The 19,215-nt window shown below is 43.9% G+C and overlaps 1 protein-coding gene across 1 annotated transcript; it reads right to left on the reverse strand.

Moving 5' to 3' along the window:
- Window positions 1-1,448: 1,448 nt before the first annotated feature.
- LOC134965980 (dual specificity protein phosphatase 8-like) lies at window positions 1,449-17,162 on the reverse strand. Its single transcript, XM_063942423.1, has 7 exons — window positions 17,045-17,162; window positions 11,273-11,495; window positions 9,241-9,370; window positions 7,290-7,456; window positions 5,724-5,883; window positions 3,953-4,076; window positions 1,449-3,205 (listed from the first exon to the last, which is right to left on the reverse strand). Exons 2-7 carry the CDS (start codon window positions 11,483-11,485, stop codon window positions 2,437-2,439), a joined length of 1,563 nt encoding a protein of 520 aa, XP_063798493.1. The 5' UTR covers window positions 11,486-11,495; window positions 17,045-17,162; the 3' UTR covers window positions 1,449-2,436.
- Between the last annotated feature and the right edge of the window lie 2,053 nt (window positions 17,163-19,215).

The raw sequence follows: 19,215 nt of genomic DNA on the forward strand, positions 1-19,215 counted from the left end.
GACAGGCATTAGGTCAAAAGGTCAACAGTTAAAAGGTAGACAGTGGGTAAGGTCAACAGGGTCAATAGGTCGACATGTCTGGGCAAGATGGTTCGCGCCGCTACCTGTGCGCTCACCCTATGTTACTATTCCCAATCATAGTCCATCAAGAAAAGATTCGAAAAACATGACCCCCCCCCCAGACTTGTGTCGACTTTTCGACCATGCCGACATGTTATGCTAATGAGATATGCGGCACCATATGTAATTAGACAGCTCCTGAAGGCTTCTCTGAACCACTGCTGCGTCTAAGGTTGCAGCATCTGCTCATTTGCATGACCATCAGTCATCTGCATAATAAAGGACACAGCCACTGCCTTCATGTCAAGGCCCATAGTCATTACTGAAATTGATGACCATCATCATTGAAGGTGAAGTGCACAGTGGCAGAAATGAAGAAAGCAGCCACCCATCTCTGAACAAAATCAACCGATCCCCCACCACAAAAAAAGAAGAAGAAAAAAAGAAAGTCAGAACAAATAAAAACAAAGAGAAAACATATTATATATATATATATATATATATATATATATATTTTACATACTAGCATAAGTTATTGGAAAAGTAAGCATTCTAATGCCATGTCCTTGGGTGCAGTACCCACAGCAGCCTCTAGGTGCGTCTCATTTTCTGTCTTTAGAGCTTTTATTTCTTTCTACACCTAATCTCTACATCCAAAGATCACACCGGATATCAAGGCTGAAGGGGACACCCTGACTGAATCTAATCAAAGCCATGTATAAAAGAAATATGATAGATGGATAGATAGATAGATAGATAGATAGATAGATAGATAGATAGATAGATAGATAGATAGATAGATAGATATAATGATCTGGCCTTTTAAAAGGTTTATCTTTACAAATTTCGTTCTAAATCACTATGGGTATCCCATACCGTTCTGAAACATTTTTATTTAATGTTGTTCAGTGCACGTTACCATACCGCCCTACAGAAGTCATTTCACCTTGGACACAATGTTCTAAGTCAGATTCTGCCAGCAAAATAATGTACCGTGTGCAGTAACATGGGCTGATTTAAAGAGTCTACAGTGCTGTTTGCAGCTGGGATGGAGCGTTCCGATTCTGCACGGATTAACAGCACATGACGGAACATGTGCCATTTATTTGCAGCACCAAAATGTCTGCAAATGGAACTGCAGTAATAACAGGCGTAAATATTATATTGGGAATAAATGTATTGTGTGTACGGGGTATGCATTTCCAGAAAGTTACTCTTTTCAATGTATATCATGTATGTTGCATTAGATTACAGCATGCCATGACCTCGTCTATTTGCCTCATCTCCCTATATTACCCCGTTCCCCAGCAAGTCACAAAGTCTTAGGTACAGCCATTAACACGTCATCACAGTAAAGACTAGCGGCTTCAATGATTAATAACATAGGCAAGAGGAAAAATGTAACACATTTATAAATAAATATATGAAAAACAACAACAAATAAAATAAGCTCTTCTACCACCTACTTACAATAAAAGGACAATATTAGGGTCCTTAAATCCTGAGAGGTGGGTCATGTTCTGGAGCTGTATGCAGGGGAACATGCCCCAAGCATGCTAGGGCAAGCTTAAATAAATTTCACAGCAATAAACAGAAGATAACCGAGGTATTAGGGCAGCAAAGTATTATCACAGACACAGCTTGGCATCTAGGGCGTACATTCATGTAGGACCTAGAGAAATAAAAAATATATCATCTACTACCCCCAATACCTTTCTACATTACACCAAGGGTGAAATTGCGAGGACAATTCGGTGCAAATCCATTCATTTGGACGGGTAGACCAAGCGGGATCAAGAATTCCTAGCAAGAAGGTCGGTACACACTACGATATTATCCAAATAAAAGGGTGAAGCACGAGGTATATTGGGTACACAATGCATTTGCCACCCCATGGTTTCTAAAATCTCGTTTTGAAAGGATCGTACTCGGCCTAAGAGGTCTTTTTCAGCCTGAGGAAGATTCCCTCTGAAGAAGGCCATAAAGCAATATTGATGTTGCCTCATCAGGTAAGTAAGAGGATTGCACACACGAGCGTTTCATTGAAGACTTTTTCGGAAGTCTTTAAAAAAATAAACAAAAAACAAAAAAACAGCTATGGCCGACCTTCTATCCTGGTGATCTTTCATCACCTAAATCAAGGTTTTGTCCATTGCCGCATACATAGCCCACATTTTGTTCATTCAATATGAAGAAACATTTCATAACAAGTTCATTTCTCAGCATGCTACTTAGGCCTTGTCGGGGAACTTTAACATGAGGGCAAGAAGAGTTCTGGGCGCAGAAAACCGAAAGCAGGTCCTAGAATGTTCTGTGCACTAAATAGAGTGTTCCGTCTCCTAGACATAGCAACCCTTGAGAAGTTGGAGAGGTTCCTCACAGAGGAACCGGAGAGATTGTCCTGACTCTTGATCCGACTTCCAGAGTCTTCTCCTTCAGAAATCTTTGGCCTTTACAATTGGGAATGCTTAGTGTAAATGGTCGAGGAGGTCCTTCATCTAGGGTTTTTGTGCTTCCTCGCCTCTTTTTTAAGTTTTCAGGGACATCCCTTTGTTCACAGATTCCATTTGGTCTAACATTGTGCTGCATTTCTTCCTCTTCTGAGTAAAAGTAGAGGAAATTAAGTCCAAAGCCGAGGAATCGGTCCCAGAGTCCCACAGGCTTGGTAGAAAGAGGTTGGGATGGGACCAGCTGAGACATGGAGGGCTGATAAAAGTTTTTGCGTGTTTCTGCAGAAGAAGATAGGGGGGTGTACACAGATTTAATGTCCAAAGAGAAAGAGCGTTTTAAGCTACTAATTTCGCGGCGTTGGTCTGAGGAGATCCCCATGGAGGTAAACCTGCCCGCCAAAGTGGATTCAGACTCGTCCTTTATGCAGTTATTGTCCAGTTTGGTGGCATCAATGGCCACTTCTATTTCCTGGGACATAGAATTGAGTTTGTAATTGCTTTGGCTGATCTGCTCGGCGCTTACACATTTGTCAGCACATGGCTGATCCACGTTTGGTCCATCGGTCGGGATTTCTGGATGAGGGGGTTTAGCGGGATGTGCCTGTCGGGAATTGGCAAGACTCATTTCATACTCGAGAAGCTGTCCAAGGAAGTTGAAGTTGGGAGAAATGGTCGGTCTCTTCTCTTTTACAAACCTGTTGGAGACCAGGATTGGAAAATATGGTTAATATTGGAGATAAAAAAACAACAACAAGTACAGTCATCACAATCTTCCTAACCTAAACACCTACAAATGTAACAATGAATACAATGCAAAACTCCCATTCCAATAGCCCACTATTACCAAAGATCATGTCCGTTTACCTACAGCATCCATACTCTACAAGGAGAAGGTGATGAAAAAGGGCATTACCCTGGTGAACCAGAGTCCTGCCCAATATTGTCCTTTTTTTGGCACGTGGGTGCAAATAAATGTTTGTAGCTATCAGCAAGGAGTTGTGTATATTTAAGAAAAGATATTGAAAATGTAAACAGTATATCCATTGATAGCATATCATTTTGTCTGGATCCCGGCGCACAGTATAACGGCGCTGGAATCCCGACCAGCCGGCATACCGACACTTTTTCTCCCTCCTGGGGGTCCACGACCCCTCTGGAGGGAGAATAGATAGCGTGCCACCGTGCCCGCAGCGTGGCGAGTGCAGCGAGCCCGCAAGGGGCTCATTTGCGCTCGCCCAGTTGTCGGTATGCCGGCGGTCGGGATTCTGGCACCGGTATGCTGGTCGCCGGGAGCCCGGCCGCCGTCATACCCTACTACACCCCATTTTACTGTTCCCTATTACAATACATCATCATCACATTTAACTCGTTATAGCAGCTCTGGCCACATTCACTTTGTATGACAAAGGATTCTGAGTGGATTTAATTGTTTGCGTTGTTACCTGTAAGCATCATCCAGCGACAGCCCCATCGACCGCATGATGTAAGCGATAGCCACGGCTGCGGAGCGGGAGATACCAGCCAAGCAGTGAACTAAAACTTTACCATTTACCAGCTCCACTTTTCCTGTAAACACACACACAAAAAAAAAAAAAAAGCTTTACTTAAATTATCCTATATAATACAAGGTTAACGCTGCTCCTCACCTCTCTGGGGGGAGTTAAAGTGTTTTGCGCCCCGAGGGGCCACTAGATGGCACCTGACGGAGCAATTCAAGTGTTGCTCTGTTCGGGCGAGCACAGCAACCAATGCTGACGTTACTGTTCTGTTGTTCCGTCATTTTGACAGGCTGTTAACTAGGTATACACATAAATGCCATTTTTAGTTCACTCTGTGGGTGATTATTCTGTTACCAGTGGCAACGGATGCCAGGGTCCCGACCGTTTCTCCGGTCTCTCGTGACCACCAGCAGTGCAGATTTTTCCATAGGAGGTGCGCAGGAAAAGCCGTGATACGTGCAGCCAAACATCGCAAAGACGCATTGCTGCTAATTTAAATACCCCCTCTACGTCTCATAGTTTCCAAAACTGGTAGTGTATACTGCACTGAAAACACTCCCAGTATTTCAAATACAGATGTCCTATACTTTTTATTGTCCCAGCACATTCCGACCTCATTTAAAGTGTGTTTGGTAGACCCTGCGCAATTACTAACTGACAAAGCGCCAAATGTCAAGAAGCTTAATGGTTGCATTATGAGAGAGCAGGGCCTACGATAATCAAAGCATTGGATGAGACCAGCAGGACAGTTACAGTACATAATGCTCAGATCTATCTCTCTAGGGCAGGTAGTCTATGCAATGCTAATTTAATTTGGCATTTACAGTGTCGTAACTAGTGGGGTGCGAGCAGTGCCGTCGCACAGGTCGTAGGGTCCTTCAGAAAGTAGCACTACTGCAGAGCTGCCTGGGGCATCTAAGGGACGCTCTGGGCAGGGCAGTTGCCCCTGCAGCCTGTGGAGCTGCCTGAAGAATCCTTAGAATACTGCAGACAGAGCTCTACTTCCCAGAGATGGTGGCTTCCCCCCCCCCCCACCCCCCCCCCCCCTTAGGCGTCATTGAATATAATCACAGCAGAGATGGAACTTATTACATGCACTTAAGACCTAACCCAAAGGTTGACGAATTCTATCTGACAGTCTAAGGCAGTGGCATAGGGGTGCCTTGGGACACTTGCAGGGGTGCCCTGGGTTGGTGGCCCAGGACCAATTAAAATTATTTATGTTCAATGTAATAAGCACAACCAGTGATGGTGGCTTCCCATCATAAAATATGTGGACAAACACAAGCAAATCCTGTCCCTCACTACATAACTGACCCTAAGGATGACCTTTAAACTCCATTTACTTAACTAAACAAGTTTTTTTGAATTTCTCAATAAAAAACTTTTGGCCTAGGGGGGCCTCGAAAAAAATCTGATAGTCTAGGTTGCAGTGATTCAAAAAATTTTGGGATCCACTGGTCTAGAGCACAGGTTCTCAAACTCGGTCCTCAGGACCCCACACGATTCATGTTTTGCAGGTCACCTGTAGATTTTTAAAATGTGACAGTTGGTGATACACAGTGCACCTGCTGGGTGACATGGAAAACGTGAACCGAGTTTGAGAACCACTGGTCTAGAGGTATGATCCGTTTACAAAAGGTGGAAAACAGCTGCAAGTTTAATCACCAAAGAAGGTGTGTAATAATAGGGATGACAGAGCGTAGAAAGTTACCTATGAACTCAACAGCTGCAGTGAGCCAAGGCAGGATCTTCTCGCAGTAGCTGTCGTTGATGGGGATGCGCAGAAAATGGTTATCGGAGATGAAGACAGGCTTTGGGCAGCTGCAGCTGACGTTCAGAACATGAGTGATGCCATTCTGAATAATCACCTCCTATAAAAAGGACATTAAGCAACACCATGAGATCAGTGCAAGCGAAGAATGAATTTAGAACACATTAAAAAAACACCTTGCACCATAGGCCAGGGGGTATGACACACTAAAGATTACTAATGCTAATACTTTGGAATTTGGTAGACAGTGTCCACGCCAGGACCACTGTTATTTGGGTTGGGTTATTGAAACATGTGATGTCTGAGTTCTGAGCATTACTGAACGTTGTAGCTTTGAGCGAAACTGATTATTTGTGGAAGAGCGATTTGGCATAGCCGATTAAGGGGGACATTTACTAAGCAGTGATAAGAGCGGAGAAGTGAGCCAGTGGAGAAGTTGACCCATCAACCAATCAGCAGCTCTGAATCATTTTATGGTATGCAAATTATAGATGTTACTTCAGTGCTGATTGATTGCCATGGGCAACTTCTCCACTGGCGCACTTCTCCGCTCATCACTGCTTAGTAAATGTCCCCCTAAGAACCAACCGGGTCCTAGGCACTGCACTGGTTGGGGCCCTTTTGCTCTTCAGTATGTCAGGAAAACTAACCCCACAAAACATTAGGGTATCTGAATGATAGGTCGACAGGTTCAATAGGCCGACACATTTTTTTAATAGTCTTTCACTTTTTTTCAACTGTTTCATGCATTACCATCCACATGGACTACAAATGGGAATAGTAACCTTGCATGAAGTATGCTCACCACGCCAGTGGACGCAGTACACTAACCAATGTTTTTAGTAGGGCAAAAGTGAAAAAAAAAACAAATAAAAAAAAAAAAACATAAAAAACATTGAAATGAACAAATAAATAGTAAAGGTAACATTTTCCTTTAAAGTTTTTCTATTCTTGTTTAGATAGAGACCCCCAAAACAGACCAGTGACCCCACTGTCCACACATAGTGCAGGAAACCAATACTATTGGGAATGTGGCTTCACTGGGGACTGAAGTCACTTGGAGCAAGTGAATTGATAGGCTGCACTGGCAAAATGCATTCCTACAGTGTTCGGGTAACTAATACACCGGCAATTGCATCTCTCCTAACTGGTCGGATGTCTGCAAAACTCTCCCCTATTTACAGACATCAAATGGGCCAGTGATTTATCCAAAAATCAGCATTTCTGGGTGGATCGAGCAGGGTTTGAGTGGACTGGGGTAAGGCTTATTTTGTCCTAATATTCACATTCTTGGGAACTATGCAGAGTGACATTAACAAAAATCTCTAACCAATTACCAGCGCCAAGACCCTCTTAGTTGCCCCTGAAACCTCCCAGGTAACCCTCAATTTGTAATGATGTAACTTAGCCCATGACATACTGTACTACACACAAAGGTTAAAAACCAGGCAGCAGCTTTAGTGGAAGCAACTTGTAACATGATCGGTGTATGCTTATGGTCCATACCTGATCCATGACATCATTCTGGGAGCCCAAATAAAGGTGCGGCAAGATACGGGTAACCGACACCACGGATGTGGACAGACAGGGCTGCGATATGCTGGTGTGCAAAATGTTAGACGTGCGGCCTTCACACAGGTTTGGGAATTGCGTAGAGAATTCTGCAAACCCTCCTGTAAAAGAAGAAACCATATAAACTTTATTCGGTGTTACATAAAGGTGCAGCAAGCTAAATTTTTCACCTCCCTATCTTTGGCAAGTTACCTAATTTGGTTCAGGCTGGGTGATGGAATCGTGCATATGCCATTTAAAGCACGATGACTGCAGAGATAACACAGTGTTTCTGCAGAGTGAGAGGACTGGCGAGTGTGAGAATATCTGATTCTAGCTGGCACTTACAGTTGGGCTGGTGCCAATTCTTAATGTACGCTGCAAATCCCAGTTAGGCGGGTTGCCAGTGGAAAACTATGAGAGACAATTCTTTAGAGAGATTTTAGATTCATATTCCAAAACAACATGTTGTTTTTATTTTTATTTTATTTTGGTGACCAAAGTTTTGATTTGTTGTCTCTACCTAACATCTCTCCATTAGCACAGGTGGATAGGCAACTTCTGATTGGCTACGATGTTCTGCAGTTGTGCACAGGTGACAACTGCAGAACCGGGGCCTGCTCAGACTGGTAAGCAGATACTCCCCCTCTAGAGAACTCCCCCTTTAAGCTTCCTCTCCATTCCAGTCTCGCTGCTGTTTTTCCCTAGGGTAATGACCTCACACAACAAGACAGGGATTATGCATCATTCGGTGAAATCCAGTAAGTGAACAGTTGCTGAGTGCTTAGCCTTTTAAAACATGATATCACTCGGAAACAGATAACTTAAGTCAATAGGGAAATTTTGATCTGAATGGAAAAGCAGTGAATTAAAAAAAAAAAAAAAAAAAGTCAATGGCCGTCACATTTTCTGAATGTAACTCAAGGCATCTTCGTTGCAGACTTACAACCATTCAACTAAAGGTTGAATAAATCACTTTATATTGTGCTTTCATCCCTTTTTATACCGTTTTCAGTGAGAACACAGAATGCGCACCCTCAAAGCCCTCAAAAATACATCAAATTACTTGCAGCAGGTCATAACAGAGCCTTTTTGTCCCCTCACCCTCAACCCCCAGACACAATGTTGTGACTAAACTATAGATTGAAGGCTTGCGAGCAGGGTCTCCTACCTTTATGACCAGTGTCGGACTTGGGCATGTAGGGCCCACCGGGGGGATGCAGTGGTAGGGGCCCGTGTTAGGGGTGTGGCCAGTCTGCAGAGGGGGTGTGGCCTACCACCTCATTGGTTTGACTAACCATTAGAGTGCGCAACGTCTGGGCCCCTTCATAAATATATACAGTAAATTCAGCTGCTGCATGCATGATAATGTACCAGATTAATAACAGATTAATAACAGCAATGCACTGTAGAAAATACACCATACTCCAGTATAAGGTAACATATGTATGATGTATAATTCAAGTGCACAGTCTAGAACCTGATCCTTAGAATAGGAGGTACCCCTGTGGGCCAGTCCAAGCCTGTCTATGACTGTCTGTTATTACCCAGTTTTGCTTTTTCACTGTTTCCAATTTTTTTGTTTTATGCTATCACAGTTTCAAATTGTAAAGCGTAACGGGATTTGCTGCGCTATATAAGAAACTGTTAATAACATAAAAATAAGCAGCGCCTGTTAGGTAGCTAAAACCACAGCATCTGATCTGGAGGATATCTGAGAGCCACGCTGAGGCTTTCCCAATACCAGTCTTGGTGGCTTGCACAAGTAGTGGGATGCTGAAAGAATGAACCCCTACCTATGAACTGATCTGGTTATATTGGGGGTTTGTAAAACTGCCCCTCACCCCACACACCCAAAGATTGCCAGTCCCTCTTAAAAAAAGGGGTTTAAAATGTTATTTCTTACCTTCTAGCAGAGAAACCGAGCTGTATTTCTTCTCCAGCTTCCCCACAACCAGGGACACAAAGTGGCCAGCCGAGAGCTCCCGATTCCCCTGTTCATACACCACCACTTGCTTCTCATATGACGTATCAATCTATTAAATTCAACAGAAAGAAAGAGGTGACGAAACCCGCAAGGCCAAGAAGTAATCCAGAGAGTTTGATCGCATGAACGGAACGTTTTATTCCAGGTTTGAATGGATGACTCTGTTGTTATATGGTCACAAGCAGGAACAGTAATAAAGGGGAAAACAAAAACAGACAGCGTACTCCTCAGATCATATTTACTACTTTGCTTTAAAGTATAATAATCATGAACCTTTAATGCTAGAGTTTACCAAGTATTTCTAAGAGGAATTGGCATGTCATAATGTCTCTGGGCAAGGTACATTAGCAATATACCCACAATCGCACAATTCGATGCACAATTGTGGTGTGAACGGCGCTTCTTGGCTCTACCATATACAAGTCCCGTGTCCGGTGGGTAATGACTCATCCCATCGCAGCTACCTAATAACTCATGCCAACCTATCATCTGGCCAACAAAATGCTCTATCCCGTCTTAAATTCAACGCAGTTGGGTCAGACTTTGATATCTGCGCCAAACAAATTGGCACGCATGTGGAGGGGGCATGGCCAGTATGCGTACACAGGGGGCAAAGTCAACTGGCGAGTCTCGGAATAAAAACCCATTACACATACAGCCACTGGAAACCCTTCTCTACTTGGTAATATATTCAGACAGCGTGGCAGCACAATTACAGTCCAGAGCCCATGCTCCACCCCTGTTTTTACTTATATAAGTAAATCCACCATGCTCTCTTTCACTTTTGTTGCCATGTTGGGAAAGAGAAGCTTCTCCAACCAAGCAGGCAGAGTTTGCTTGACCACTTGCATTGTTCGGATAAGTGGATTCCGACATAGTAAGGAGAAATTATTTCATTAGCTGGAATTATTGCATTCTCAGATTTTATTTTTGACCTGCATGGAGTTGAAATCGTCCAGGCTGCAGGAGGAACAGAGGAGCCTTGGGGCTAAAAAAGACGAACGGATCAGAACCCTGGGCTCTAGCTGTGGACAGTGGCGTCTTAATTAAAATCTTTTACTATATACGTTCCTACTCACACACATCGTAAAGCAGACTCCTAAACTCAAAGAATACTAGGCCACCCTCCCGGATAGGTCTACTGGTAAGATGGCGGGGTCTTGAATCCCATCATCACCGCACCACACTGCTCAGTGATGCGGCATAACACCCCCACATTTGCTCCTTGGACGTCCGTTCCAAGATCTTCAAGAGAGGAGGTCCAAGAAGTAGACAAGACTGTTTTAATAGCTTGTAGAGCAGTTTTGATTATGGGGCAGATGCACTAAGCTTTGTAGAGAGGTAGGAAACACTCAGCTTCCTTACTGCCATGTTACAGGCTGTGTTTGAAAAAACGACAGGAGCCGATTGGTTGGTACTTTATCTCTTTCCACTGCCTAGTACATCTGCCCCATCACGTTTCATGGCTCTAATAAGGAGTGTCCAATTCTCATTACAAATACACATTTTAATAAAACATGACCTGTTTAAAGCGTAATGAGGAAGAAGTCCCTCCATCGTATCACTGATTAGTAGACTACATTCTGAAGGGTGGTTTTTAGCATGGCTTCCTCAGCTGGGCACAGACCACGATTTTGGAGATGTTTTTCTTCTTCCACTTAATGCAATATGAAGCAGGACTTTGCCGCATTCACATTTCCTAATGTAAATAGATCTCGTCAGGTCTCAAGCCCAAGATTTTCTGATGCTGTGTTCCATCAATATCGACCCTGACTGGCCTATATTTAGGTCTGGATGAATCATATGAACTTAAAAGTAACATGTAGTCAGTACTGGTATCACATAACATAAGTGGCCTGTTTATTTTGGAGGAATGTCAATGGTAATAGGATACACCAGAAGCTGAGCTCAGCTCTCTCATTAACTGCGGTTTGGGATATTTCCTACCAACCTTGGGGTGATGCGGAAGCACAAGAAGCTCCTTCAGGAGACGTTTTCTGGCCAGCTTGGAGCCACACAGGTTGACGGAGCCCACCACATGGAGATTGTTATATTCGCTGAGTGAGCGGCAGTCGATCACCAGGACGCCGTCGCTGTCCTCCCGCAAGATCCCGGCCAGTTTCTGGGCCTGTATTGCCCGGGGAGGCTTCCTCTCTCCACCCATTTTGGACAGTCTGTTGAAAAATTTACAAAAATTACATATACTGTATATGGGTAAAAACCAATGTAGTAATAGAAATCACACAGGCAAACACGTTACTGCAAGGCCCTTTATTTTTAACTGCAAGAAACCAAAATAGCAGCTCCCAGCCTAAATAATAAATGACAAATGGCATGTTACATTACTGTCATATATATTGTGAGCTTAACATTTCTGATAATAAAGGGGCCAATAAGCCACCTAAATGGATAAACATGTGTACCGGGCAGCCAACAGGGGGAGGAGGGGACTGCCGGGGCTCCAGTTCCAGGTCCTGACCTCTAGGGGGCCTGCATTGGAGCACACCACAGGCTGCCATAGATGAGCAGCATCGTTGCCATTTTGAATTTGCAGCAGTAGCTCCTGATTGGCTGCCAGTCAATGAGCTCCGAATTGGCTCGTGGCCTGCTCCAAATTTGATATACTGTCGGTGCTGTCCTTCTATGGTTGCCTGCTCTGGACCCCATCCCTGTGCTGCTGCTGTGGCCCCAGCCTGCCAAGAATGGTAAGTTGCGGGGGCTGCAGGGGGAGCAGAAGGTGGCAGTCCCAGGCCCCACAATTTCTGATGGCAACCCTGCATGTGTAAGAGATAGAAGGGGTTATCTACCCTGCTCAGAAGTGCAGTAACTTGAAGTAACCAGCCTGATTTGATCAAACTGCGACAAATTAGGCGTTGAAAGCAAACTGATCTTATTGGCTGCGCCAGTAACTACACATTTGCATAGTAACTAACTCCGAGAGACATAAGGAACACCTGTCTGCTATACACAATGGACGCATGACAATAATGCCGCCAACTATCGATTACATAGGAATTCATGACATCAATGTGGCATCATTTTGACCTAATATTTTATCTTTACTGTACCTTTGCCATACGGATAGAGTGAGCCTGAAGACAAGTCCAGACTATGGGATCAGATATCAGGTGGTGCCACGGCTGATACGTCAATTAAACATTATTTATGACACAGTATGGGTGTACACCAATGTCGGGCTGTTAATGGCACTCCGCTAGTTTAGACAGGTACAAGAACGCTTGCAAGGAAGCCTTATAACTGCCATATTTAAAAAACAGTGGCCAATACATTTTGTGGATGGCGTCAAACTTATTTTTTTTCTACTGCATCAAAACCAGTATGTTCTAACCAATGAGGAACAAAGGAGCCCAGGACGCTAGTGCTGAAAGATTCTAAAAACGGGATATTGGACCTGCAGATATGGCGTTAAATAGCATTCGCTGTACAGCCATAAAAAAAGGCGCACGTTTGACCCGTGGCAAAACCACAGGATACAATTAGGATGTGCAGATAGGTTTCAAGTTAGGGGTGGGTGGGGTTCACATCCTAGCACAACTCTTAATCGTCATGTAAAAATTCGGTAAACGTGTTTATTTTATGGATCTTTCCTATGCGAGATCCCAAAGAAGAGATCCAAATTGCAAGTGTGGGGGAGTGGCAACTGGGCAAAGAAGCTAATCCAAACATTGGGGGTACAGTGGCAAAAACGTGTTTTGCTACAAATCACATAATCAAGGCCCATTTCACCCACATCGTTAGGTAAGTGGATGGTTTGTGGGAGGATGTCCTACTCTCTCCCATAACGTTACATAGCCAATTATGAAATATAGCTGATGTTTGTGTTCTACTTTAAAGGGTGGGGGTTGGCATTCCATTGAGACCTTGCCCCTGGAGACATCAGTCCCCCTCGGGTTGTTTCATTTTTGGATTAACACTATTAACTAAAAAAAAGAAAGAAAAAATTATATACAGGGTAGGTCTCTAATTAAAAACATTCTCTTGAAAGTTACGTATCCTTAAGAACCATGCCAAGTGACGTAATTTGGGAAATTCACTGTTGCATGTGGTTTTTCTAGAACAATGTTTTAGACTTTGTCTTTTTTTCTCTCAATTACCAAATTATGACTCACAGATCTCTGTGATTTATTAAGATAACCACACGGGTGAAAGCTTGTAACCCTACATTAAATTAATGTATATATACCATACACTTCTTGTTATTTAACATACAGCTATGTTTAGTGCGGTATTTCAGAAAAACTTCAGATTTGGATTTATTGCAGCCCTGTACACCCTGAACTTCTGCAGATTACAAACATAGGAACCCATTTATCAACGAGTGGTAAAACTTGTTTCATATGATAAATGGTGCTCCAGCCAATCAGCTCCCACCTGTCAATTTTCAAACACATAACAGGAGCTGAACACATGACAGTTGGGAGCCGAAGGGCTGTGGCGCCATTTATCATACGCATCGAGTTTAACACTGGTTGATAAATAGGTCCCATAGTTTTCACCAGTGAGGGGGGGGGGGGGGGGGGAATAGCAAATTGAGCTAAACAAAAAATCAAAACAAAGATGATTAAAATGTATGCACCATGGTATACCAAGACAGAATATATATCCCAATACAAATGATATCATATCATATTTCATTATATATGTAGCCATTAGGCTTTTACTCAATGGATTGCGGATGGTGCCTGTAGGCTTATTAATATTTTATAAGTGCAATACTCTCTCCTCACTCAGTGGGTTTGCAGGAACAGTGAGGACAGCTGAGTGTACAATGGCCCTCATTCCGAGTTGATCGGTCGCAAGGCGAATTTAGCAGAGTTACACACGCTAAGCCGCCGCCTACTGGGAGTGAATCTTAGCTTCTTAAAATTGCGACCGATGTATGCGCAATATTGCGATTACTAACTACTTAGCAGTTTCAGAGTAGCTTCAGACTTACTCTGCCTGTGCGATCAGTTCAGTGCTTGTCGTTCCTGGTTGACGTCACAAACACACCCAGCGTTCGCCCAGGCACTCCCACCGTTTCCCCGGCCACTCCTGCGTTTTTTCCGGAAACGGTAGCGTTTTCAGCCACACGCCCCTGAAACGCCGTGTTTCCGCCCAGTAACACCCATTTCCTGTCAATCACATTACGATCGCCGGAGCGATGAAAAAGCCGTGAGTAAAAATACTTTCTTCATAGTAAAGTTACTTGGCGCAGTCGCAGTGCGAACTTTGCGCATGCGTACTAAGCGGATTTTCACTGCGATGCGATGAAAAATACCGAGCGAACAACTCGGAATGAGGGCCAATGTCAGAACGTTAAGGCAAGAGGGACTTCCCCTTGTGTACTGCTGACAGCTTACTCTGCCATCCAGAAGGACAGGGAGTCCCAAGATTTTAAAGGTATATTTGTTGGAACTCAAATATTAACTGTATGCGGAATGTTGCTTATAACCTGTGTAAACGACCTGTAACTTTTTTTTTTCTATTTAATACAAGTAAACTTTATCGTTCATTTGATGGCTACAGACAAGGGAACTTTAACTCACAATATGATTGTTACCCAGACTATGCATAGTTGACCTTCCACCCCCATTTGATAATGGCATATGTTCGCTCATAATTACAAGCTATTTTCTATTGTGTGATTGTGTCTTCTATAGATAACCAACTGCCCAGCGACAGCCTTCTTTGGTCTGGCCATTAGGTCACGCATGACAAGTCCAACTGAGGGTGAGGTCATGCAAAAGGCTGGCATGTTATTTGTGATGTAATGAGATACCGGAGGGATGAGTTATTGGTGTAATTATGCCTCGTTGGAGCAGTTATATATGGATCAACAACTGACATGCAGGAACAGTTCTGCCACAGTCATTCCAATTCATAATCTCTTGGCATCAAAATGATTTAATATGACAAATGTAAACGGTTACTTCAAATACGCCATACATTTAATCTCACCTACAGGGGATAGCTTGATTAAAGGCACAGATAATTGTAAAAGCGCAAGTTGCTAACGAGAGGTTTTAAATTGTTACCTCGCTGAAAGTTATTGTTCTCTGTTATCACCCCTTTCAGGCAGAGAGGGAGTGCAAAATCCCTACTCAATCATGGGATAGATAGATAGATAGATAGATAGATAGATAGATAGATAGATAGATAGATAGATAGATAGATATTCACTTTCTTCAGCAGAGCTCGCTACATCCTTTGTTCTACTATTCTTTATCTGTTTAACCTGTTTTATTAACCAATAGTGCAGTATAGGGTTGAATGTTGGTGCAGAATTGAATATTATGATATATTTTCATATAAAATCTTTTCTGTAACAAGGAAAGTTCACAAGACGGACGCCGTTGCAGTTTGCTGCAATTACTTATTGATCCATCTAGTCAACCCGCATTCCCAACAATTAAAATGAATGAGAATGGCTGCAAAATGCTGAATCAAAGAATTCGTATTCACCACCATCAAAGTCAGAAGGTGTCCTTTATCTTGCGAACATTCTGAAGTCTCAGGTTTTCACTGAGATATATATATATATATTTTTTTGCGTTCACTTATATAGCACCAGCAAATTCCCTTGCGCTTTACAATTAGGAACAAAACAGTAATAAAACAAGGCTAGGTGATAACACAAAGAGGAAGAGGGCCCTGGTCACCAGTTTATAATCTACAGGAAAGATTTAGATACACATATTATGACAGACATTTCTCAGATATAATGCTGCGTAGGCCCCTGGCAGTGAAGGTTAAGCAGCGCACTCTATGCAGCCGCTCAGCATTCCAATTACTTTTAAAACCCCTGTAATTCACAAGAACACAGCAACTGTGCATTATTTCAGCCATTCTCTGCTCCGCAATGCGTCCTTGGCCTTATTACACTAATGGGTAGCTGCCAGCCTAGTAGACTGCGCACCCAGTAACAGCACTGACATAAGGCACAATGATAGCCATTTTCCCTCTTTTCCAACACCCAGCACACATGAATGAAACCTCATTCCCAACATATCGGTTGTGCACAGGAAACACAGCGATGGTTAAGGAAATTTTTTTGTAAAAATGTGGGAAGCGGATTCCAAATATGCGGAAAATTTTATAGGGGGCAAAGCTGTAAGTCAGCAAGAGGGGAGATGCAGGGAACGGAGGCTTCATATAGAGAGGCTGCCGGATTTATGTCGCTAGCATAATTAAGGAAAATGACAATCGTGCATAACAGACCCCCCCACTGTCTCCTTTGCACCAAAAAGCAGCACACAGCCTGCAAAATGCATCCCCCCCCCCACCCCTGACAGGGACAGAGCCTGTATACCAACAGCTGCTGGCAGCAGGGATTACCTCTGCCTTTCCCACGGAAATGTAACCAGCTGGCCTGAGACACACAGAGCAGTGCAGCTAACAAGACGCCAGTGATTATATACTATAGGTCTGTATGTGACACCGCCTGCATACAAAGCACCTGTCAGTACACAGAGCTGTATGATCTACGTATGCACTAATAACACAGCGCAGAGCAGCAGCACTAGACCAGCATTGCTCCGCTGCAGTCCCTACCTTTGTCAGTCCAGCAATGCAGCAGCATTATGCTGCAGTCCCTACCTTAGTCAGTGCAGCAATACAGCAGCGCCAGGCTACAGTCCCTACCTTTGTCAGTGCAGCTCTGCAGCAGCAGCAGTCCCTACCTTTTTCAGTCCAGCAATGCAGCAGCAGCAGCAGTACCTACCTTTGACAATCCTGCAATGCAGCAGCAGCCCTGTTCAGGAGAGGACAGGCAGCAGCAGCGGAGCTAGGAGGTACCAGTGTCCCAGGTGCTCTGTACTATATTGTTATGGTGACTGGAGCCAGCAGAGGGGATGAGGTAATGGGAGGGGAGGGGGGCTGGGGGGGAGTGTTAAAAATAACTCAGGTTGATGTCATCTCCAGCCAATCAGCGCTCAGCCCAGGGAGAGCTGTGATGTCACCTCTTAGCCTGATTAAAACAATCCCTTGGTGGATTTTCCACTGACACACACAGCATTAACCCTTCCACGGGTGGATTCCTGAATCAGCACACAGCAAAGGGGACAGACCATTCATGCACACTAAAATAAGAAAAAAAATAAAAATAAAATCCAAATACTATATATTCCCCAGCACACATCAGACTTCCAAATGTGAATATACGGAAATTAATATTAAAAACATAATGATCAAAAAACAACCTATAATAATAGGAATATCAATATAATATTAGTGAAACAGCTTGTTGGAATTAACATTAAAAATGTAGTAGCATGCTATTAAAGCCTTGGCTTGCAATTGCATTTTTAGGCACAAGTATTATTATAATCTGTCGCTGCATATGACCTGTCCCTTTTTTGGGAAAAAAAAATGAAATAATAATAATAACCCCCAAAAAACTCCCAAAAACAGCAGTTTTAAGGCATTTAAATAGTGATCACACACAATGTGTTCTGTCGACGGCGAATTGGATTGTGAGATGCACGTAAACTGACGCAAATCCGCACAGGAATCTAATGCAAGCATCCAACTGTGGGGGTCATTCCGAGTTGTTCACTCGGTAAATTTCTTCGCATCGCAGCGATTTTCCGCTTAGTGCGCATGCGCAATGTTCGCACTGCGACTGCGCCAAGTAAATTTGCTATGCAGTTAGGAATTTTACTCACGTTTTTTTTCTTCGTTCTGGTGATCGTACTGTGATTGACAGGAAGTGGGTGTTTCTGGGCGGAAACTGGACGTTTTATGGGTGTGTGTGAAAAAACGCTACAGTTTCTGGGAAAAACGCGGGAGTGGCTGGAGAAACGGAGGAGTGTCTGGGCGAACGCTGGGTGTGTTTGTGACGTCAAACCAGGAACGACAAGCACTGAACTGATCGCAGATGCCGAGTAAGTCTGGAGCTACTCAGAAACTGCACAGAGATGTCTTATCGCAACATTGCGAATCTTTCGTTCGCAATTTTAAGAAGCTAAGATTCACTCCCAGTAGGCGGCGGCTTAGCGTGTGTAAAGCTGCTAAAAGCAGCTTGCGAGCGAACAACTCGGAATGAGGGCCCGTATTCTGAGCCACACGGATCTCTGCAATTGCACCGCTGCGGGATGTGTTGTGACTCCAACTACAGGCTGCGGGAGACATGCCCACTTTTCCGAGTGGTCGGGATTGCCAACCGATTTTCGCAAGTATTTTTTGGTGTATGTATACTGGACTATGGGCTTAATTCAGACCTGGTCGCACGCAGGCTATTTTTTGCACTACTGCGACCAGGTAAACGCCGCCAACAGGGGAGGGGGTAATGGCTTTGCAATGGTGCGTTCGCTTATGCAGAGAGCTGCACAAGCAAAAAGTTTGTGCAGTCTCTGCACAGCTCAGGACTTACTTAGCCGCTGCGATGATCCTTGCTGTAGCTGACGTCAGGAACCCTCCCTGGAAACGGCCGGGCATGCCTGCGTTTTTCTGGACACTCCCAGAAAATGGTGAGTTGACACCCTCGGTCGACCTCTTGCTGTCAATCTTCAGGCGTTCGCCGATGTGAACGCGTTCTTCGTTTTTTCCGCTATTTCTCGGCGACGGCAACCGACACGCCTGCGCATTGCGGCCCTTACATGCGGCCCTTACGCGTGCGCTGTTCAGACCCGATCGCATGGCTGCGAAAAAGAGCAGTGTGCGATCGCGTCTGAATGACCTCCTATGAGAGGAGGGGCTCTGCCTCACCTGACTGGACGTCACTGGTTCTCATATACCTGTCCTCAAATTGCGCCAAATAGCCCTGTTTGATGGGCCACAGACATTGCAATGTGGCCACACCATGCACCTCGCCAGACTTATTTATAAAATATGCTTCTTATTCGCATCACTAATGTGACAAAAGTACAATTAAAGGTTACATTGAGCGCTGAC

This window comes from Pseudophryne corroboree, chromosome 10 (genome assembly GCF_028390025.1).
Source record: "Pseudophryne corroboree isolate aPseCor3 chromosome 10, aPseCor3.hap2, whole genome shotgun sequence".
NCBI classification, from domain to species: domain Eukaryota; kingdom Metazoa; phylum Chordata; class Amphibia; order Anura; family Myobatrachidae; genus Pseudophryne; species Pseudophryne corroboree.

Coding starts and splice junctions, on each gene's coding strand:
- LOC134965980 (XM_063942423.1), bottom strand. CDS start 11,485: ATGGGTGGAGAGAGGAAGCCTCCCCGGGCAATACAGGCCCAGAAACTG. Junction 7,457..9,240: donor CTCGGTTTCTCTGCTAGAAG/GTAAGAAATAAC, acceptor CTTCTTTTACAG/GAGGGTTTGCAGAATTCTCT. Junction 3,206..3,952: donor TCGCTGGATGATGCTTACAG/GTAACAACGCAA, acceptor GGTCTCCAACAG/GTTTGTAAAAGAGAAGAGAC.